This window comes from Papilio polytes, unplaced genomic scaffold (genome assembly GCF_000836215.1).
Source record: "Papilio polytes unplaced genomic scaffold, Ppol_1.0 DF822178.1, whole genome shotgun sequence".
NCBI classification, from domain to species: domain Eukaryota; kingdom Metazoa; phylum Arthropoda; class Insecta; order Lepidoptera; family Papilionidae; genus Papilio; species Papilio polytes.
The window spans coordinates 833403-857364 of NW_013527026.1; the positions used below are offsets into that span (position 1 = coordinate 833403).

At 33.8% G+C, this 23962-nt stretch overlaps 3 protein-coding genes across 3 annotated transcripts in view; 2 read left to right on the plus strand and 1 right to left on the minus strand.

The window, feature by feature from the left end:
• Positions 1–5948, plus strand: part of LOC106106696 (CUGBP Elav-like family member 4) — a 344825-nt gene extending 338877 nt beyond the window's left edge. Inside the window, exons 6-13 of the mRNA XM_013287323.1 lie at positions 1191–1349; positions 1703–1829; positions 2691–2864; positions 3067–3156; positions 4307–4384; positions 5062–5238; positions 5474–5640; positions 5887–5948. Coding sequence (XP_013142777.1) covers positions 1191–1349; positions 1703–1829; positions 2691–2864; positions 3067–3156; positions 4307–4384; positions 5062–5238; positions 5474–5601 — 933 coding nt within the window. The 3' untranslated portion in view covers positions 5602–5640; positions 5887–5948. The remainder of the gene's footprint in view (positions 1–1190; positions 1350–1702; positions 1830–2690; positions 2865–3066; positions 3157–4306; positions 4385–5061; positions 5239–5473; positions 5641–5886) is intronic.
• Positions 5949–14372: 8424 nt separating this feature from the next.
• On the plus strand, positions 14373–15803 carry LOC106106500. Its single transcript, XM_013287083.1, has 4 exons — positions 14373–14637; positions 14714–14885; positions 15313–15444; positions 15517–15803. Exons 1-4 carry the CDS (start codon positions 14525–14527, stop codon positions 15751–15753), a joined length of 654 nt encoding a protein of 217 aa, XP_013142537.1. The 5' UTR covers positions 14373–14524; the 3' UTR covers positions 15754–15803.
• A 2802-nt stretch (positions 15804–18605) lies between these two features.
• Positions 18606–23616, minus strand: LOC106106732 (uncharacterized protein CG5902). The gene is made up of 4 exons (XM_013287375.1): positions 23130–23616; positions 22106–22191; positions 19805–20035; positions 18606–19734 (listed from the first exon to the last, which is right to left on the minus strand). The coding sequence occupies exons 1-4, from the start codon at positions 23321–23323 to the stop codon at positions 19580–19582; spliced, it is 666 nt and encodes a 221-aa protein (XP_013142829.1). The 5' UTR covers positions 23324–23616; the 3' UTR covers positions 18606–19579.
• Between the last annotated feature and the right edge of the window lie 346 nt (positions 23617–23962).

Consider the following 23962-nt stretch of genomic DNA (forward strand, 5'->3'; position numbering starts at 1 on the left):
AGTCAGTAGAGGGCGCTCGAACGTTATTCTTAAACTAGGTCGTAAGCTATAACTCGTTCCCGAGGGGGCCCGCTGGGGAATCGCCTGGATTTAAGCGAAGCAAACCCTATGAAACAAAGCCGTGATAACGTTTAAACGACTTGCGAAACTATCTTTATTGTGCGCCTTTCCTCTACAGACTCCTGTATATAAATATCCAGTCAACTATAAGGTACGGACCAAGAATATACGACTAATTATTTTGCTTACAACTTTAACATAAACCAACAAGCGGATATTTTCTCACTTAACTATTAATCAAAGAACACCTAGAACTATTCAAAGTAAGTAAATTACAGGATTAAATTACATGTAAAATATTTATACTTTAAGTAAGAAGAAATATCTACAATAAACTTTCTATTTCCATAGTAAAGTATTTAAACTACAACTATTTTCCTAAAAGCAGAAGCACGGAACACTGCACACCTAAAACAAAGTTTGACTACAATAAACAAGGAAGTTGACCGCCAACAGCCGGGCAATTACCCCTACTTAACATCAGTGAAGTGGCGCAGGCTCTACGAGCTAACTTCGCAGGCTCGATGCATTTTTGGATGTCCGCCCAATACTTGTTGCAGCGCAGAGGGGAGCGACTTGTTGCTTCGCCGGGCCTACGCCGGCTCCACGTATTTTTGCCCTGGGAAATACATAATGAATGCGCTTGCCGTTTAGTTCCCGCATTGTAGTTCCCAGAGAACGGAATCGCCTTTGTCGGCCTAATGGGGGTTTCATTTTTAAAGAGCCTCTTTCACTTGCGTTACATTTGCCTTTTATGGTGGCAAGCGTTTGCCTTGTAATTATTAAATACTTTTTTGTGTATTTTAGCAGCCAGTTAATGTCTGTTAAAAAGTTTTGAATAGTACATTTCTATCCTTTATTAAAATGTAATGTAAAATGAACTCGAAAAACTCTTTTTTGCGGCGTCTCTTTACCGCTGCAGCCAACTTAGTGAATTTGTCCCGGTTCAGAACGAGAAGTTAAAATTCATCGGCTGACTAAACTCCGAATCCAATCTCTAAAGTATCTTAGCCATGATTGTTTCCCGTATCCAGCTTATCTTATTCCTTAGATCTTGCCAATCAGTTATAGCAATTTGTACCAATCGTACTATCTTCCAATTTGTATATACGAGAATCGTATTGTTTTAGGGTGCGTCCTCGAGCTTGGTAGTGAAGTTCGCGGACACTGAGAAGGAACGTCAGTTGCGGCGCATGCAGCAGATGAGCGGCAACATGAGCCTGCTCAACCCTTTCGTCTTCAACCAGTTCGGCGCGTACGGCACCTACGCGCAGGTCATCACCGAGCAGGTATCACTCACATTACTTTAAACGTCCTTGTAGCGTTATCTGGTGACAGCTTGTTTGTTAACTTGAACTTGTAACATTATCAAAGTCCATATTGCCAAAGTTATCTTAAGAACTAGGAATGTCATTCAGATTTTCTCTAAGCATATTCTCTGCGATATCTTGACCATTGTAGTTAATTTAATCACGAGTTTCCAAAGCTAAATCCTGTACATATTTAAACATCTCTGAAAGTGTATAAGTGTAGTTCAAACAAATAATACACCTTTTATTAGCAATTCTTTCTAATAATTTTTCTAAACTTTTATTATCAAAGACCCTAGTGGGCGTGAACTAATATTTATTGTTGTATAAAGTTTGATATCCCGCAGCAACAAACCGCGCTGATGGTGGCGGCGACGGCGCAGAGCTACCTCAGCCCTATGAGCCTCGCTACGCACGCACTCAACGGCATGCCCAACTCAGTTGTGCCTCCTGCTTCCGGTATCACTATACATTTATATGAAATTTATTAATACATCCGGTTGGTGGTAAATCCCGGAAGTCATCGAACCTTGGTAGTCGTATTAGTCCATTAGCAATAAAACATTAAAGAATGGTTTAAAGAGACGATGAGAGAGCATTAGTTCGGATGACATAATTAGGATGGTCAATCTTATGAGTACAATACTTCTATTCAAAAAATTTGCGTGCTAGAAGACGTAGTGAATAGACTCGTAGTTATAAAAACTTTAAACACAAATATATGTTGTCCGTGGAGTTTTACGTTAACGTTGTTGTATTTATAGAAATTCTAAACCTAGTATTTTTAACTTTTCTATTTTTTAAGAAGTAAAAAAGCACCGAACAAATTTGTTGGACAACAAAGTCTGGGACGAGACAATCAAGTCAGCTTTGATCTTTTATTAAGTAATTAAAGAAATATTAAAAAAAGGGGTTTCTTACTTAATTCCACTTCAAACGATATTTCGTACTTTTATGTCGATGAAATAATTAAAATTACTTTTTTCAAAAAGAATTTTTTTAATGCTTCAGATAAATTAAGATAGAAAGGGTTGAGACTGTGGAACATTTGAAAACAGAAGCCTTTGTAAATAAACTTCTTTTAGTTTTTAACTTCATTCCCCGAGTCGCACTGAGCAACTTTGATTTGACTTCATAAGTTTCTTAATTAGTCAGGTAATAAGAAATTCATCAGCAAAGAGGTTTTTTGCTTTTCAAAGACGTTAAAACCAACGATGTTAATTATACTGCCAAATGAATATGATCTGTCTGACCAGATCTAGTGACGTCACATTCTGAGATAGACAAATAGTTGCACCATAACATGACTTATTTTTTCAGAGAGCTTTTCCGGTTTGGCGATAGGCACGGGAGGCGGGCAGCCGCTTAGCGGCGCGCTGCCGTCTCTACCTTCGCCTACCATGCCCGGTTTCAGCATGGCCGCGCAGACCAACGGCCAGCCGCCGCCGCAAGATGCCGTCTATACCAACGGCATCCATCAGACCTTCACTGGACGTAAGTTTAAATACACCTTTGCAAAACATCCTACTTCTAAACAAAGACAAAGGGTACAAAATAGTACTCACAAAAATCCTAACGGGCTTGAACTTAAGAGCAGTCTTCTCCACGATAACGCAAAGAAACAGTTAACATCGCCTTTGAGTCTTAGACTACAAAATGGACAGAACTAAACATTTTATGATCTGAACGTTTCCAGCAGTCCCAGTGACAGCACAAGGATTAGCCAACGGCGAGGCCGCAGCGCTGCAGCACGCCTTCTCCAGCATGCAGCCTTTCCCAGGCGTCGGTGAGTAACGCACGCAAATGATGCTTTTATTGTCTGTAGTACTCTCATATTAGTTGACCTCTTTACTTACTATTCACAAGGTTTCTTTAGAAAATCAGGAGTTTTTAAAATACGATCAAAATATCTGTCATAACAAGTGAGAACAATAAATGTTTAAAAGAAAATTCTCATCGACAACATTCCGAATTAACGTTTTGATAAATTGCCAAAAAAGTATACCCGATTGAAGCGCAACAAATTATATTGAAATTTTTTGAGCAAATTTTCGCATTACCCGACTTACAAACAAACCGAAACCCTAATTTGACATCTGACAAATTAAACAAAGTATTGCTTTACTCCGATACAAATTGTATCCGCAAAGGTTGTACAAAAATTTTACTTTTCCCAACAACAACCTAATTGTCTCCCATCTCCCCTTCGTGTTCTGTTTTATTGACGTCCACTTTATCGGGGTGTTGGCATTCTTAGATACGCCAACACGATTTGACTTGCAATCTTTAGTTCAAGGAATCTTCATTTATGTTTCTATTTTTTGTGTCATGTTACATGATGTAGTTAATAGAGCTTTTAAATGTTATTGAACATAATCGAACTTCAATTTAAAAGGTCTTTGTCACTTCAATTTATGAAAAATTAAAAGGTTAAGATAGACTTTTACTTGAAGATCGATCATTGATGTGCAATGTTATAAATTGTTCAGTGTAAAGTTATGAAATTGTAATGCTCTGTTGGTTCTATGTCACGCTACTGATGTTGAATCGTGCGCTCCAGTAGATGCGTTATCTATGTTTTTTATTTATATTAAACTGTATCTACAGAGTTATTTGATATTGTCTTATGTGCCTATCGGATAATGTATCTGTTCTCTATCCCATACATCTGTAATTGATTTGAGAATAATTGGCATTCCAATATTGTGTGAAACATATAATATATTTAAAAAAAATCCTATTTATTTAATACCATAATCAATGAATAAAATCTAAAGTCTTTACTTTAAAATTTCTGATGTTATCAATAAGATTGAATACTTATAAAAGTAGTAGCAATATTGCTTTTAATTTATGTATCTATTATAATTTGGTGCATGTGCGTCGCGCAAATTAATAGGTGTTCATTGTGAAATGTGCAAATTGATGTTCGACAGCTTACCCAGCGGTTTATGGGCAGTTTCCGCAGCCCATTCCGCCTCCACTGTCCACCATAGCGCCGGCGCAGAGAGAAGGTAAGTGGAGCCCTGAGACGAAGGTTCCATTAGCTAGCTGCAATGGGATCCAATCACTGAAATCAGTTATGCATCTTTCCTGTAATCGTTCGGAATAGTTAATTCTATTTTGTCCCTTTTATTCTTGCTACCTTCAAGAATGTATCATCTGAAATAACAGTAATGTCTATCGAGTTTTTGCTAATATGGCTTTGCTAAAATCGACTAGTAATTGAGGATAAATTTTTACTGATATTAAATTAGGAACTGGTCCTCAGTGTAAGGTGTTTCATCAAAATTTATTTCATTTTATCATCTATTGTCATTTATGAATATAGAAATTTTGTAATAGCAGTATTTTATCTCAATTCATTCTCACTGTTTCAGAGTTAAACATTTTAAATTGGTTCTAGCTTGCTTAGTATTGAATTCTCTCCTATCTCTGTAAAGTGTCCATTCTTGATAGAAATAACTTTTCCATTAGCAAAATAATAGAAACTTTCTGCAAGAGGTGCGTTCCTGCTATACGTCTACTTCAACATCTGTGCCCTAATTGTTATTGCGGAATGTTTGTTGCTATTCTCATTGGAATTTGTGTGTCTTCTGTGTTCAATGTTTCGATGTTCTGTAATAGTAGATTTAGCTTATTATAGTGATCAATGGTTGTGTTCAGAGGCAGATTTGTGAGTTCTTTAAAGATTTTCTTATGTTCCCAGGATGTTCCATCTCAGGGCCTGAGGGCTGCAACTTGTTCATCTACCACCTGCCCCAGGAGTTTGGTGACGCGGAACTGATGCAGATGTTCTTGCCGTTCGGGAACGTCATCAGTAGCAAGGTGTTCATCGATCGCGCCACCAATCAAAGCAAATGCTTCGGTTAGTATAACTTTCAACAGAGCCAATGCTCTTTCATATTGTGGAATAACATAGGTAAAATATTGATCTTTTCACTTGTATTATAACAAACGTATATAAGAAGATAAGCCTAGATAAGTAGTTTTATGTCAATATTTTATGACGACGTTTGATGACGTTCTCTTAAATACATGATAATGCCCAACCCGACTCCATTGATTTCAATATTTGAAGCTTATTTGTATATCATCTTCAGGATTCGTATCTTTCGACAACCCAGCGTCTGCTCAGGCCGCTATCCAGGCAATGAATGGGTTTCAAATTGGGATGAAACGACTGAAGGTCCAGCTGAAGAGACCGAAGGATGCCCATCGGCCTTACTAACAAAGAACGCCGTCCCTGCGCGCTTATGTCGCGCCCATGGTATGTATCTATTTACTCTTGTAGAAGAAAAATAATTGCGGAACATGCAAAAGGATCCCTTACATACATTAGGATCCATTTGTAAGAATGGGTAACCTTTTAACTCGTTAAAATCAAATTCAACAATTGAAAAATATAAGAAGTTATTTACTTGATATTGCTCCTAATAATAATAAATATAAGATAATAAAAAAACTTCATTTGTAAAGAAACAGTATTTTAATTTATCAATTTGGTTTGTTCCAGGCGGCGGCGGCGGCCGGAATGTTCCTCTCGCCCGAGGCGCTCTTGTTCGCATTCTATCAACAATTCCAAGGAATTTAATAAACTTAACGTAATATAGTGAATATCATTACCTACAATATTACCTAAACTTGTGCAAGCCCACTCGGCGAGTATATTAAATTAGTTAAAAGTAATTATCGATCGGCGCGTAGGAATGCTTCATTCTTATCATTATTGATTAATCATTAAATTACTCTATTATATTATTATATATACAATTTATTAACTTTGATTAAATTATTATTATAAAATGACACGTTATAAAATTTCGTCATTCGTAATCATACTTCTACTTCTAAGTACTTAATGTTTAAATGAAACTTTTAACATAAATTTACTATACTAGTTATTTGCTTGAAAAAAGCCAAACTGAATTTATTAAGTAAGTTGAAAATGTAAGAAAAAATGTATTTTAATTATTGTCTATTGCATAAATAATTGTTGCGCCGGGGTTTGACGAGCGTCTTTGTCCCTTTTGTTGTTTCGTTCGTAGTGTAGAGATGGTTGTTGAGGTTCTATGGCGCGCTGCGTTCATACATCGTAGTTAGTAGCAAAGAGCCCCAAGCCCCGGCGACGCGAGCACTGTTGTCTCCCTAGGCCGTATTAGACCACGATAAGTGCCAGTATATCATTATCGGAGTATAATATCATATATTTTGTTAAATTTTATTATTTGTGAGACACGCAAGATAAATGCCCGGTCGTACCAACATTACAAACAAAGTAGAGCAGATCTATCCATCATAAGTTTATCACTCTCTCTCTCTCTCTCTTCTTGTCCTATGTCCCCAAAGAGGGGCAGAGGGCGTCCACAAGTTTATACAGTTAACAAAATAGTACAGAAGAGTCAAATAAGATTTATCCCAACAGTGTATAATTCTACCTTATTGAGGTCTGTTATCTGTCGTATTCTATTTGGTACGATTATTGAGGCAATATCTTGCATGTTAGTAAACATTATGATAATAATGATATTGTTGACATAATATTAAATGTTCTTAATAACGCTGTGTACAAATCCAAGTGCACTTCCATAAGACCGAATACTTAAGGCCTTCGTTTCAAGAGAACGTATTGTGTTGTAAATTCCAAATGGGCTGTGATAAGAAAAAAGGTATTATATCAACATAAAGAATTGTACAGGCCATTCGTAATAGTTGACGTCTGTGTATGGATTATGCTTTTAATGCGCTTGCAAGGATTTTATTTTCCTATAACTATTAGAATAAATTTTAATGCAATCAATCGTATCTACTCGCTAATGTATTTGTAATAGTTTGAAATATTCCTTTGCGAGTTTACTATCTGTAAATACGTAGTAGTAAATTGCACAAAATCAAATGTACAAGTAAAATTGCTCAGCATTATAAAATTGTAAATAATATAATATTCAAATGGTCCATACGCATAAATGTTAAATGCGAAGTCAATTTGGGAGCCATCTATCCAGCTTTAGTTGTGCATTCAGTGTCTATACAAATATTAAAATAGTTCGTGTTAAGATGTTAAATACAATAAAGAGGTAACGCGCCTGGGAGCCAACAGTGGCGGATGCGCGAGCGATTACAATACAAAATTAGCGTAATATCTACAGACAATGATAGATTCATAATCAAAATGTACCAATATAAATTTTAAATAATACTGAGATACCTTAGATGTTAATGCGTGCGCGCTGGCGGGTACCTGCCCCGATGGGTGACGTAGGGAGAGTGCGGCAGCTTATGTCACTGTCAACGGTCGTTTTCGCGCCAACTACACTCGCGAATGGCGTATGTTGGCAACACTGTAAGCTGTTGCTTAGTATTTTTATAAGAAGCGTTAAAATAACCCAAATATACAACTTCTCCATTATCCTATAATTGTATATAAAATTAAGAATTTCTTCAAACTAGTTCATGTTAATAATTGCTTCTAAATGATTATACGCTATTTATAAAAATACAAAAACAACTCTGAGTCCACTATCCTCAGGACTTTGGTAAACTATTTGAAGTATTCGACGCCTGTTTTTAAACAATAGATTAATTTGCTGATCCGTTATTTATAATCTATAATCTGACTTTGTCAGGCGCACAAACTATTATTGTATTTAAACTGAAAAAGAATAGTTTATTCCGCTTACATATGAATTATGAATTAACCACACATTTCCGTCCGTTTTTGTAATGCTTATTCTATTGGCATTACATAATACTTGCAGATGTAGCACATTTGTATTATATAACTTGGAATAACTTTATATGTATTTAAGCTTATTATTAGCTTTTTAATGATTAGCCAAATATATTTAAATAGCAAAACTACGCTAAACTTAAATGAACAATACAAAATTCTTATGTAAATATGATGCAAATGATAACGGTAGTGAGCTCAGAGTTAACGCTAACCTCACACAGAATTAGATAGGTACATTTTATTATCTGCGCTAAATACAAGCAAAATAAACATTTATTTTATGTCCCGTTAACTTGAAGGTTAGATGATAATTTACTTATATTAACAGCTTATTTCAATCTAAAACCATTGGTAGTTTTTCTTGCCATTGGTAGTAATTTCTGTGTGTGGTTGGGAGAGGAAGGGGGAGGGAGGATGGGGTACTAGGAGTGTAGATACCGCGTGCGGTAGTGATCGCACGGCCGCCGCTCGCCTCTAGTCAAATATTACACTCACCACAAGACATAGAACTTTATATTTACACAAATAATTATATTATATTGATATAGTATTCTAGTTTTAGGCTATTATGATTTACGAATAAGTCCTACGATTAAACTCATCGCGAGCATTGTGCGATATCGTTATTTAAAGTCTATTCTATTCTAGTTCTTTTTTCTCTAATTCTCACCGTCGTGCAATATTGTTAAGCTTTTTAAATCGTTTAGCGTCGTTTTAATTTATGAACTTTTATTTCTAATCGTGTTTTGTTACCATTTTAGATTATTCGTCGACGTGGTCTCGTAAGTAAAACGACTGTGGAGACCCTTTACACGTGACGACACGACCTCGTAGATAGGGAAATATTATCGCATAACGTAGCTGGGCGGTTCGTTACGTGTAAAGGGTAGCGTTGTTAGGAGATATTATGAGGATGTGTTGAAGCGGAAGGGCGACTCGCGGGACGACCGCGAGGCATTCGTTGTGTTGCGCGCACGGCGGTCGTGTCGGACGCGTCTCGCGCAGCACGGTAGAGCTGGCAACGGAGCGGCGCCGGCGTCGGGTGTGCCGAACCGCACTTGCGTCGCGCACAATTTAGGTTACATAATAAATCGATGCCAAACCGGAACACGTATACTAAGTATATATCGAATATCGATAATATCACCTCGTGGGTAATGTAGGAATAATTCGCCCGCGAAACAAAGCCGCGAGGCGACGCTTTCGCGGGCTGTTAATGATATTGTACTTATATCTTTATACTGATTAAAATTAAATTCCCTAAAGATATATTGCGGCAACGCAGACGTTTGTAATAGATTAAATGAGTCCTTCTGAATGTATAAAACGATCGCCCACAAAGTGATTCTAGGATACAGGGTATGCTTTGCAATTATTTAAATGTATCTAAATGTTTTCATGTCGGCAGATTTTGTCGATCTTTCCGATTCCGACTCTCGTCCTCTGACTGTTAGAGAGAAGCGAGTAGCGGTTGATGTCACGTCAAATCTAGCGATCAGAGGCCGGGGGTCAGGGTTCATTTGGTAGTGCATCGGCCACCCCGCATCACTCTCGGGTCCACTGTAGTCTGTCGCGAATTTTTATACTCTCTCGTAACTATCGTAGCGTAACCGAATCCCTCATCTTCATATCACTTGCAACTTAAAAAATTTGCTTGGCTTCATTCTTTTAACAAACTGTACTTGCCAAATTATAACCTCTTATATAATTTATTAAATGTGGATGGCTGCAAAATATAGATCGTTTGAATGAGGGGTATAAAGGTGGAAAAATCGTTATTAGCAATTTTAGCAGTCACAAGAGATTATAGTCAAAAACAAATTTTTAAAATCCACGTTTTGTTTCCTTATTTTTTTTTTGTTTATCTTGCTATTTGATCTCGTCGCGACGCTTGCGTAGTCATGGAATTATTGCACTCGAGAATCGTTGAATTATTAGTAAATGGTATGGGAATTAATATCGGAGTATGGTTATTTAGAAAAGTAGGTAAATTAAGCGCCGGTCGGTGCAAGTGAGCCGCGAGTCGAATTAGCATCGATGAGTTTCATACGTGAGGAGAAACGTCGTGTCGTTACCGTGTCGTACGTTATAAAAATCAAAACGCATCCGACCACCGTTCGTTTGTAAGTTGAATGCCAATATCTTAATCGGGGTGAAAATATAAGGATTCGGAATTATTCATACGGTTATATATCTATTTATATTATAAAGATATGGGGAGATGCGCATAGTGCTTTTATGTAGATCCTAGTAATGAAACAAAATTATCTAGTCATATTACCTTCTGTTGTTTTTTTTTACTATCGCTTAGCATAAATTAGCTTCAAGCACACGATTATCCACTTTATACTACTTTACGTATTAACACAATGTTAGATTTTATTCTAATTTAGAGTATTTGCTAACTACTTTTGTATTTTAATTAAATCTAATGACTATCTTACAAACATTATTACTTCAAACTAAACGCTTTAAAACATTTACTACCATTTTTAGTGTCGTAAAAAGAGTTTTCGTTTCATAAGTTATCCAGAATATTGTTTCACGCTTAAATCCTTCGCAAACACTTGTATTCTATAAATTAATTTGGAATGATTTGGAGAATGGTGTTTTGGACTCGAATTACCCACGTATTCGCAATGGTTTAATGTAAATTAACATTTTTAAAACAATATAATAAATATAAATTCATAAAATACTGAACAGAAATAGTCCAGTTACTTGAAATGTATCTATGTGAATTATGACGGTATTTGGTATTGCCAGATAAGAATTTATACTTGTTAACTAAACCGAATATTAACACATATTTCAAAAGAATTTACACATAAGTAGTGTAATTTAAATTCAATACTTCTATGATATTAATAAACTTTTAAATAAAATAATTATATAATAAAATTAAGGGTATTGTCGTGTAAATAAAGAATTTGGTAGGTCTGGTAACATTTTAACGGGACAATGTCGCTTCTTGTCGGCAATGTATCGTTAATTTATTGAGTTGTATATAATCACGCCGTCCGTTATTTCATCTATATCCAATTTATGACAATTACTAAAGAAAAATAACACATCATTGGCTTTCTTGAAAAAAAAAATTGTTATTCAATGTGCGTAAAAGTGAAGACCTAAATCAACTTTGGAAACTTAGTAGTAGTTGTTAATTTTTATGAACAAATGTTTTGTAAAACATCAACCTTGTTGAAATTATAATATAATTTTCAATATACAACTTCACTTCAAAAATAAGTCTCCCATAAAATTCGTTCTCTTACCAGTGTTGCCAGAAGTAATATTTTAAACAGACTACTAAACATGACTAGTATTGTTAGCATAGGAAGTTCTTCAAATCTCATATTTCTGTAATAAACTTCATGTAATACTAATTATCGAGTAAGCTTTTAATAACCTACAAATCCTTACTTTTCCTACATTTTAAAAATAATTTATATAACTCTAATGAAAATGGAAAACTAAAACATATGTATTCTATAACGTTGAGGAAACAAAACAATACGTGCAACCTAACTTTCATTGTTATCAAAAATGTTTAAGACATTTTTGACATCATATCTAATTTAGGAGCTTACTAGCCTTTTGTCCCGGGGCCGCTCGGACGGATGACAGGGTGTCGACGTTATATTGCTAAGTGGAAATCATAATCATTGAGAATTTCAAATATTTATAGCACTTTGTCGGGTTTCCTCGTAGCAAAGTAACCAGTCAATGTCAAATCAACTGTTTATCAAAATCATCGCACCGTTTGAATTAATCAATTATAACAAGGAAACATATAAAAGGACAACTTAGGTTGAAAAGAAAACGTATTTTACGTTCAGAATACATTGTTCTGGATAACTTATATTGTATAGTTTAAGTAAACACCGCGCCGTGCTGTTTTATCTAAGTTCATTCAGATCAAGATTTTCATTTATCTGTAATATCGAACCCATTGATAAAATAATTATCTAATAAATTGCATCCTTAGCAGATCGTGTTTATGTTCGAGCTTTACACTCAACAAAAATACAATAAAAGTATCTAAATATCTTTCTGCGAACGCTACAGAACCCGATCTACTATGTTTACGATTAGTATATTCATAATGAAATCGTTATTATCAAAAGGTCGAAGGTCATCACCTTTTTGTTAGCAGTTTCAGAGCAGTCTAGCTGTTCAGGTTTAGCTTAGCGAAGGGATGCCAAGGCATCTGTGATATACGCTTGTATAGTTCGTCCATTCAACCTATTCTACGTATCAACATTATACTCCCGTCTTTGTTTTGTGTCATTAACTAAATTATGAAATTAAAATTAAGTGATAAGTAAATATAAAAATTGAAAATCAATGTATTTTACACATAAAACAATTTTTCAAATTAATATTTGTAAAACACAGGTGTGTTGACTAGTTACCAACGTAAGTGAAACGTGAAATAATTCTTTCCTTCATGTGGACTCTTTTGAACACGAAACTTTTAAATTCGCCAAAAAGAAATTGTTTCAACTTGTAGAATTTATTGTATGTTTAGAAACTACAGTCATATGTGTTAATGTAATTATTTTGCAAGAACAATCTACTTATGTGTCTGTAGATACATTTAAATAATGAATGAACCACAAGAATCATATTTTTATTAAAATGTAAAGTTGTTTAGTGTTTTTACATGTTAAAGATAACAAGACAACTTTTTAAATTTAATTATTATCAATATCAAAATATGTATTCTAGGTCAAACATAGTTAAGAAGATAATGATATGTCTAATTGTTTATGTTAAATCATAAGTACATGGACCGTTGTTTAGGGAATTTACTATCTTTCACCTTGTAATAAAGTTTGATAAAGATCATGTCCAGCTGTGAGCACAGAACAATATTTGTTCATTCGGCTTTAGTTGATAATAAATTAGCGAGCCTATGAATAGTCGCGACAGCTTTCTCCTCCTAGTTAATAAGGTGTTTAAATAACCATTTACAGACCAGATTTACTATACGCTTTTATAAAAATAAATTATATTATGAAAGTGGTATGTACTAACACTAAAATAGGAACTTTAAAAGCTGTGCTCAAAGTTGGAATGATACGTTCACTGAGTATGGAAATTGTTTTAAAGTGAACGCAGCTTTTCTTATAACTATATCGATTTTTATGTAATCTTCTAAATCGTTCGAAGTTAGTTAAATGTTTTAAAATAATATGACATGATTGTTTTGTGTCTTGAATGATATATTGTGGATTAAAACAAAGTAATATTCTTCATTGCATTTAATAGCTAGGCTATTTGAAATATTTATTCTCGTATATTGTTATAGATCGCCAAAGATTGTAAAATAAGAGATTATGGTCACTTATTTTGAACGTTAAGTATTGTTTTATTAACTTTTTTTCGTTTTACAAAACAATATATTCCTGTTTCAGTGGGGCAACTTCTTGAACCACAGAAACAGATTTATTGAACCACTCACTATGGAACTAAAACAATAAATTTGCCTACTTTGCATGTCTAGTTTAGTTAATTAAACTTATCAAGTTATTAATATGTATATTGCTGAAATATTTCAAAACTAAATTACTATTCAATTATTTATTATTATACACTTATTACGTTTAGTATGCTAGAAATATGATGAAGGATAATAAATAATTTTAATTATAAACGGTATTTGTTTCATTTTTCTTTTAAACTCAATACAAGGGTTTAATATTAAGACGCTACGCAATTCGTCAAGCGGCACATTAATATCGCTATATGATGAACACTAAATGTGGATCCTTTTATCCTATTAGTGTCCAATTGTTAAAATAAAGTTACTTTAGAAACGAACTTTTAAAGTTGTACCACATAGTTTGTACTGTGCGCTGATTATAAACAACAAGCAATCAATAAGATTTCTATTCTTCTGTTGGTGAGCGTTAAGTAAGACAATTTATATTATGTTAAGACTGTTTCTTTCTTAACTGTTTAACTAAAAGTTTTCTACAAAGATTCTTTAACTATAGAGTCTTCTAACCGACAAACGAAGTCTAGGGCATTTCCTAGTTACATTGTAAGGCACAAGTACTTCCTTTTCAATTTGCGATTTCGTTTTCAAAAGGAAAGAATTTCCTTTTAATGCGGACATATTACTTTGCTGGTAACCCGAATTGCTTAGAGGCGCCATCCTGTTAAAGTCAAAAAGGTGCCACACTATAATCATTTCGCGCCGTTGGAAATATAATATTATGGCAATATATCTGGAAATGTCAATGCCGCGAAAAGTAGGAAAGTAAAAATGACATTGACAACTGACAGTGATAACAAATAAATTGAGGTTATGTTGGTTGATGCGATAATCTTTCATTATAAATTAAAATGAAACTGTAGCACTGGCTCAGGCCTTTATAATTTTAGACATCTTTAAGGACAGTAAGCTACCAAAATGGCTTTAGTCAAATCCAAGCATATTCCAGAGGATGCTGTTGTTCTAAGCGAAATGGAAGCTACCTCATATATTTGGGATATAGTAAACGATTGGGAAACGTTTTCGGATACGTAAGTTAATTAAGATTTTCGAGTATACTCAATTATCCTTTACTTCTAAAAATTAAAAAAATCTATGTGCTTACAGATGGGCGCTAAGATATTCACCGGCTATTTTGGGTGCAATAAACGGCATATGCGGTCTTTTAATAAATAACCACTACCGACAAAAGCTGAAACTTGGCAATTACGGATATTTTTCATCTGTGGTACCAGTGACCGTAATGCCAGGAATACTCACCGCTTTGTTTCACAGGCATGTATGTAACCTAATAAACTGGAATAGTTATTTCACGAATAATATTTACAAATAGATCACCCAAAACTGATTAGGACATCAAAGAGTGTACTGGGTCATAATAAGAGTACTTATAAATCAAATTGTTTTGGTTATCAAAAAAAATTACCCGACGTTCTTACGGTGAAGAAAAACAACATGATGATGATGACAAACAACATGATGCAACCTGCACATATCGGCGAGAAAAAAAAAATCAAAGATATGTGTGAAGTCAACCAACCCGCACTTGGCCAGCATGGTTGACTATAGCCTAGTCACCCCTTATTAGGGTAGGCTCCGAGCCCCTCGGTGGGGACGTATAGTGAGCTGGTGATGATGATGATGGTGATAATAATCCCCATATAATTATCAAAATGTAAAATATTTTATTTAAAACATCTCCACAGGTTATATCAACAAATATGTTACTAATGAAGTTAGATACATGTCCAATATGTTACGAGGTTCGTTCTGGTATGACACAGATAGCATTAGGAATTTTATATCCAATGCTTCTTGGACCAACATCAGCTCTAATGGTAAGTTGCATTTAAGTCTTCTACAATCAGTTCCTTAGTGTATTTCTCAAAGCAAAACTGTTTTTTTTTCAGCTGGCAAATAGATATAGCACTTACCGAGTGCCAGACCTCAAAGAAGGTCCAAAAGCCATATTTAACTTTTTAAGGGCAAAAACTAGACCCTTCAATGCAACTTTAACATACATGGTTGCAATACAAATGGTAGCGTCCTCTGTCTTAACTTATTATGAAATGCGGAACACATTTTCACTACAGAAAAAACTAGTGGAAATTGAAAGAAAGGTATTGGAAGAAAAGGGGATGGTGTAATATGTGAATTTTAAATAGTGTTATATGTAAATAGATAGAAGTAAATCTAATTCGTTTTCTTTAACACTTACCTTTTTATGGGTCCCCAATTTCTAAGGATAGTGAAAAAAAAACACAAGTGTTTCATAACCTATATTATTAGTTCTTTTATTGATATTTACGAATTACAAAAAAACGATCAAACTAATACACACAACTGTAATCAGATGAAGTACATTTAACTACTAAGTTTTGAACACATGCAAAACTGCCCCTTACAACTAATGACATTTGTTAGTGCAATTTCAGAAGTCTGGATAATTCTCCAACACAAACTCTGCTTCACTTCTCAAAACATGTACTGTAGCATTCTCTTCAAACACTATATAGATTTAAAATAAATAGCTGAGTTATTAGAAATTAAACAACACCAGTAACCTTTAAAAAAAGATATTTCTTTTATGCCATTACAAATAAATACATGAAACATAGTAATTTTGTTTATATATAATAAATTGGAGTGTCTGTATTATTAAAAAATGTGGACATGCTAAATTTACATTGCTGATAATGTAAAAACAAGTATTAAATCTTTTATTTATTACTTTATTTATTTCGGCGTTGACGAAGTCGTGGGCAACCGTATAAAATAAGAATTTACAAAAAACATAACATATTTCAATTAAAAATCAGGTAAAAATTTCATTGTCGGTTTTTTCTTTCATAATTTTGGGTCAGATTGATATTTATATTAGTAAAAATTTAGGAATAGCTAATTAGTTGTGCGTCGAGATCAAACCGCATTACTTCATGCGACCATTAGCCTGTTTTAATACATTTTTTCTTCTAACAAAAATAAAATTTATTCTAGAACTTTTACGAGATTTGTGGAACTTTTATAAGTGACTATAATTTAAAAGATTTTTTTAAATCATTTTACATAAAATAAAGGTCCTACTAATAAAAATAGGGCCTTTCTTAGACATGTTTTAAATTATATTAAAAAATGTTTAAATAAACAGAAGAATTGAGAAACTTCATCATTAAATTCTGCTAATTGCTACTTTCAAATATCCGCTTATTGTAATAAAATCCCTCTGCTTCACTCAAAGTTACTTAGATGTCAATGACAAAATGCACAAAAAACTATTCAAGACATACAAAATTTTCTTTACTAAATATAATAATTGTAAATAATATTTCTTAGGCATATTATTGCTTGAGATTTTTCTCAAAGGAGAATTTATTTTACAATGCATATTTTGTTTTAAGTTACTAATACTTTTCAATTAATAAAAAAAAACACCACTAACCAGAGATTGAAAAAATTAAAAGTACAATGTAAGCCAATAATAAAAAGTTGATAACCTCTGATTAGACAAGTGTAAATCAACTCTGATCCAGTTCAAAAGTTCAGGTCACATAGAATTGAACCTTTGAGCTGTGGCTCAACATTCTAAAGAACTCACGGCTCAATGCTGACAATAACAAAGTTAGCCAAAGAGAGCGGAGCTGCCTTATGACTGCTGTTCAGTCAATTCTATGCTGCTTCACACGAGCTGGCATCAATTTTAGAACAATTACCATTCTCTACCCCTGCTCTAATCAATCTAAGGATAATTATCGTCATAAAGACCATCGCCGAGTCTTTTTTCCATACACATACAATTTAAATGAATATTACCTATTTAGTTTACAAAACCTAGCTTTCTATCAGGGCATATGATAATATTCAATATAGCAGAACTTTATGACATAGACCAGGTTATCTAAATTGTGTTCCCCTTATGTAGATTAAAACACAATCATGTTACAGATAATGCTAAATGCTTTTTATTTAAACAAGGCAGACTTATCTATGATAAGGAAGGGATTTTTTTTTTGTTTTTAAGATTATTTCATTTTTTTATTATTTTCCTTTAAACTCTATAGCTTACATAATTATTACTACACGACCAATTATTGTTATCACAAGAATAAGTACTATGAAAAGCGAAAAAATATATAACCTGAAAAGATCTGCTATGTTGACTGACACCAACGGAATAGGCCCTTTGGTCGGAATACCATATGCCAGAAAAAAATACTAATCATTTTCACTAACCAATTCTTTATTATCTATTTATAATCTATGCTTTGAGTGATTTTTTTTAGAAAAAAAATTCTAATGGTCTAATTTCATTCATGTCCTTAAAATATATGAAAACACGTTAAAACAGTTAAATTTTTAAAAATTATTATGGTACATGATAAAAGATCACCCTGTACAGTCCAGTGGTTGTGCACAAAGTTTATTCGCAAAAATTATATTAACTCACCAAAGTACGGATAAACATGCTAAAAAAGCACACAAATTAAAAAATTAACAAAAAAATCTTCTGAACTAGTAAGTGTGTTGGTAACAAATATTTTTTCTACAAATAACTCCGTCAAATTAAGGGTTATAGCATTGTTTATTACGTTCGAAACTTTTGACTCATACTTGAAATATTTGATAAAATGCTTGCAAGCTTCTTTGTAGCATGTCTTTCCATACTTTAATAATAATGGTGACAAATATTAAAATAATCCAACACCAAACAACAATTCTCACTATTAATTTTGATATTTTAAAAACATAAAACAAGCAACATTAAAACTATTTAAAAAGCTGTTGAAAATTTTATAGCAGCAGATATATTTTTATTGTTTTAGTTTTGTGTGTATCACAACTGTTTATTAAATAATAGAAAAAAAATCTTTTATAAAAAATAATGATATACGGTAGCCAAACAAAAAAAAGTTTTACCTGATTTGTTCAATAAAAGATACAAATTAAAATGTTATAATTTCAACTACGAACAAATTTAAATATTCTTCCATTGATAAGAAAAGTAAAAATTAAAAAGTTTCAAAATATAAATACACAGTTGATTAAAAGATACATTTATGGTATACCTATAGTTTTTAATTTAATCAGAACTCAAAAATTTTATCTTAAACTTTTATATTTCATTGTGACACACACTAAAACAACAAAACAATAAAGCAAAGTCAAAACTCTGATCAAAGTGAATTCTCGTCAAAATTAGGAAACAGGCTACAAAATTAACATTTTTATTCAAAATAATTCCGTGCCAATATTTTCAACAATATCGTATTTGGTGGAACCTAAAATGGTTCCATATAAAAGACATTTTTATCTACAACCAATATTCAGGAATCCAAATGGAAATAAATATACAATATTAATAAACTCTGTTCAATTGAGTAAATGGATGGAAAAATACCTCAAATTTCGTTTCAACAAAAACGATCACTGCCTTTGGAACCATACAATATTAATTCAAATGTAAAAGAAAAGCATCCAAGTAATGTTTAAGCAAATGATTCACACGGGTTAATGTATCATAACCAAAATAAATTCGCCACTGACATACAAAACATCAATTGCACCAAGAAATATTGGTGCTATACTGCTAATCATAAAGTCGATAATCGCGTGGACCAAGGCAGATATCGGTTTAAGTGAAACATTTACATACCCCTGGAGACTGCAGTGAATCGGTTCGATGGCACCTCGAATCTTCCTTAAAGGAATGTCGTTGGCAGTGATATTAGCTTAATATTACATATTGATAAAACACAAGCCACTCCCATCCGTGCCGGAACCACTTTGAGCATAATTCTGACTTCTTGTACTTTTGAGCTCGCTGAAATTATCGGTGTGTTCACATCGGCCCGTCTGATCGACACATGTAGTACACTTAGAGACTAAATTATTACTAAGACAATATTTGTAACTTGCACTCGCAGATCGCTTGTGTGTGCGGGGTACGGCGTGGCGGCGCTCCCCGAGGGCGGGGTGCTAGCAACGTTGGCCGATGTAGTCGCCGTAGGAGGCGGACACCTCCTCCGACTGGTAGCGGGTCAGTTTGATGCTGCGCCGCAGATCGGCTGTAATCGCCGCCTTGTAGCCCCCCTTTCTTAGGAGCGAGTCGATCGTTTGTATTTGGTCCCAACCTGAAAATATTTATCCACACATGTCTTAGTGCTCTCATGATGCATAGACTAAGATCCCGCGAGTGTATACCTTGCTCTGTGGCAACTTGAGGTAGGTATGTGGCGGTGCGCTTGGTGCCGCGCTCGCTGACGAATTCTATGCGGATGCCATGCTTGCCCAGCTTCCAGTCCAGGTAGTGCTCGGCCTCCTCGAAGTGCTGGAGGATGGACACGGACACAGACAGCCGCGGCACCTCTTCCCGCGTGATGGGCGAGAAGCGCGAGTCCTTTAATGCACTCGTTATTGCGTACTCCCGAAGACCTGGGAAGTGTTATTTAAAAAATATTTAAACAATTGGTCTAGCTAAAATTTGGAATGTTAAAGAAACATTTCCTTGTCAAGAGTAATTTATTAAATTAGTGTTTAATAAAAAAATATTTTAAGTGTTGAAATAAAACCACAAGCCCTCGGTATAAATTAGCTGCCAGCATACAGCTGAGACCGGCTTATTTTATTATCGACTTTCCGCGACCTTGTCTGAGGTTTGCGAGTTTTCGGTCAGTCATGCGTAAAATCAATACTTTTGAAATTAATTATCTTCTTTGTACAAACCAGTCTTAACAGAATTCATTACATTAAATGGAAAATTGCAAGAGCTTTTCTAATCTTTAGGTAGGCAATTTATTTCTTGAAAATATTACATGGCACAAATAATGTAGTTACAGCATCTTGGCTTCGTACCAAACACAACCGAATTTATTAGAATGTGCAAAATTTTCACATCAATAATAAACAAAGCCATATTTTTGGATTGTATATCAAGAGGAGAAAAGGTCAATTTTGTTAAATAAGAAATACCTTTATTTTTAGATTTGATTTCATTCCCAATGTACCATTTGTACAGACAAAACTCCCAAAGACATTATGTGTCAAGCTGTCTCATGAAAACTTAGATTACAGTTTCCGCAACTCTATGTCTAGCGCGTATTATTCGTGATGAAAACTTTAACAGAATATTTTAACTAGGGTTGTAACGGAACTCCGCTTCCGCATCCGCAAGTGCAGATCTTCCTCAATAAATATTAACTCCGCACCCGCTTCCGTTTTTTCTTATTTATGCGGCTTGCGCAGGTCAACTAACTATAATTATTATTAATTATGATATATTTTAATAATATACTGTATATTGTAATTATGTACCAATCTGTATTTTGAATTAACATAGTTTTAATTTTTATTTCTTTAATAAATCGCAATAAAAATTTTTTTTTGACCTCCATTTCCGTTTCCGTTTACCTCCGCTTCAGCAGAGGTGAAGCCCTTCGCCTCCGCATCCGCTTCCGTTAAAATGGCCTTTGTTACAACCCTAATTTTAACTTATAAAATTTCTAATGCTAACACTACACAACAATTATATCCACTGAAGATACCTGTAAAATGCTATTCCTCTGACTTCCAAATTTACTGCACAACTTAAAACCTTGCAAAGTGAAAATATTGTTCTAATTGCCTATATTAGGCAATAATTTATGCCATCTTAAAAACTTTTTACAGCTTTTGAACATGGTCTACATTTCATTATATGCTATTCAATTGTTATAGAGTCCATTACCTGGTGACCATGACACTTTGAGGAACTATTTGGTACACTTCGATTAACTTCATAACCCCCCATATTTTACCTTCAACTAGTTAAGCTCCACACAACAGCGGGCTGTCAAATTGTCTTAATTCATACTTTCTGCTGCTTTATTAAATCACTAGCTGTTCCCCTGCGGCTTCGTCCGCATAAAATTATGAAAATATTATATTGTTAACATTTGCCAAAATAACAATATGACATGACATGACAAACCTTAGCAATTTACTTTTTTGATGTTGGCAGTAACTTATGGTCTCTTACCCACATCAAGGTTTTTATCCAAAATATTTACCCCCTAAGTTTAATGGCGTGAAAATATATAGCCTAAAGCGTGACATAAGTGTAGGGCTTTTTATTACAAAAAGAATTATTCAGAAATATTCTGTGTTTGCTGAGTTACTAGGCAACAAAGAAGTGTGTGTTTATGCTTTATTATAATAGTATAGATAAAAAATCTAATATATTAGCAAAATTAGATTTAACATAAAACAGCAAATGGCTTTCAACTCAACACATATGAAACTCATTTTAAATTTAGACAACAAATACATTTTTGTAAAAAGGAAGTTTGTACCTAATAAAAAATCTGTCACTAAACAATCCGTTCAAGTTTTCATCATCATTCTATCTAGCAGAGAGACTAAAAACTGGTATATTTGAAAACCAAATGGTCTAAGCACTTTCATCCATTGATTCTCTAACATCTATTTACGAAATAGTTTACTCATAATCACACAGTGTCTACTCACCCGAATGTAAATGCATTGCATTAAATGTCCCAATGCAACCCCGAAGACGGTGCTCCTTGCCAATTTTCCATGTAACGAACAATGGACTGGAAGCAAGATTTTGATAAAAAATAAATCAATAGCTGTTGCTTGCGACTTTGCCCGCATGAGATTAAATACAGCCATGTTACTAATAACATAGCTTTTTAATGGAGAAAGAATTTTTTAAATCAGCCCAGCAGTTTTTGAGTTATTTCAATATATACAAAAATACAAATCTTTCCTCTTTATAATATTAGTATAGATATAAATTATAAAGATCTTTTATAATGACCATGTAAAGTATTTAAATGTAAATTTCTAGTTATAACAGTTGGCTTAACTAATATTTTATGATTGTTACATTTTTTTATACACAAGTCTTCAAAGAATATTAGTGAATGCACTTGATGTGAAAGTATGTTAAAAGCCTACAAGAGCTTTCTGCACTTAGCCTTAATGCATGATTTAAAATACTTCAATGGAGCACCCATTTGGTGTTTGATGCAATGCAATATGGCCAGCTATAATATACATAGTTTTGATGGTTTTTTTTTCTTTGCGTATTAAAGTTTTTTTCACAATTAAAATCAAATTACGATTTTTCAAAATGAAAGGTGGAAGAATCCCTCATTTGCTTAATTTGCCTAATGCATGATTAATAATTATTAAAATTAATTTATTGTCAACAATACTGTACTTAAACTTTATAAATAATTTCCGTTGAAGTAAAATGAAGAATGGTAATTACTCAACCATAGCACTTCTAAAAAAAAAACAAAAGACTCATCTCAGTATTCATCCTTTGTCTAACATACTAACCTATTGTACTTCTAAGTATATTTTAAACGACGAAAATTTATATACCCGTAACATAAACTTATTAGAAAAGTTTGTTTAAAAACCAACAACACGGTACAGAAAGTTTTTTGTTGTAAAAAGAACATGCTAAGTTATAATGTATAGCTTAATTTAACACTAATGTTGAATTGTACTATATACTTACTAGGCCTCATTAGTAAAGTTTGGAGTTTGTGGCGGGTCCATACTATGCAGCTGACAATACAAAACATCGAAACAAAAGTAACACATATCAGGAATTGCTACAGTCTCATGGTAACCATTTATAGGTCTTTCAACATTATTACTATACGAGTTGTTTAATTTCTGTTTTTTGGTTCCACAACACACTGAAGACATATTGGTTGGTATAATAGTAATGTTCTAATAATATAAGACAATGCAGTCACACAAATTCACGAGTAAACGAAATCAAACACACACACTCGTCTTCGGGGTTGAGTCCGTATATTGTGCGGCCAGATATTGTACAGTCAGATATTACGTGTACAAACAAGTCCCATTGCTTGTACACGGAATATCTAGCTCTTATTTGGTCGTGAATTATCAAAGTCGATATTGTATGGCCACGTATTGTAAGGTATGATAACTGGGATCCATTGGACGCGGAATATCGGGGCGCACAATCTATGTATACGAAATATTTGGTTGTACATTATTTGTCGGTACGGTCTGACAATGTACGACCTGGTAATCCGTGTACATCGGATGACATTTCCCTCGGGGTTTTCCTGCTACGTGTGTGACAGATGCAGCGTCAGTGTTAACTGTAAAAATGCATTTTAATTTAAGATCTTATAATCTTAGTATCATTCGAAAAAAAATACTGCTTAACATTTTTAGACCCCGCCGTGTCAACCTTTTCCTTAGCCAAGAATTGTACAAAATATTAGTTAGAAGTTAACAGGTCAAAACGTATAAATCTTCTTAAAAGAACAGTAACACAAGTTTATCAAAATATGTTGTAACTATATACCT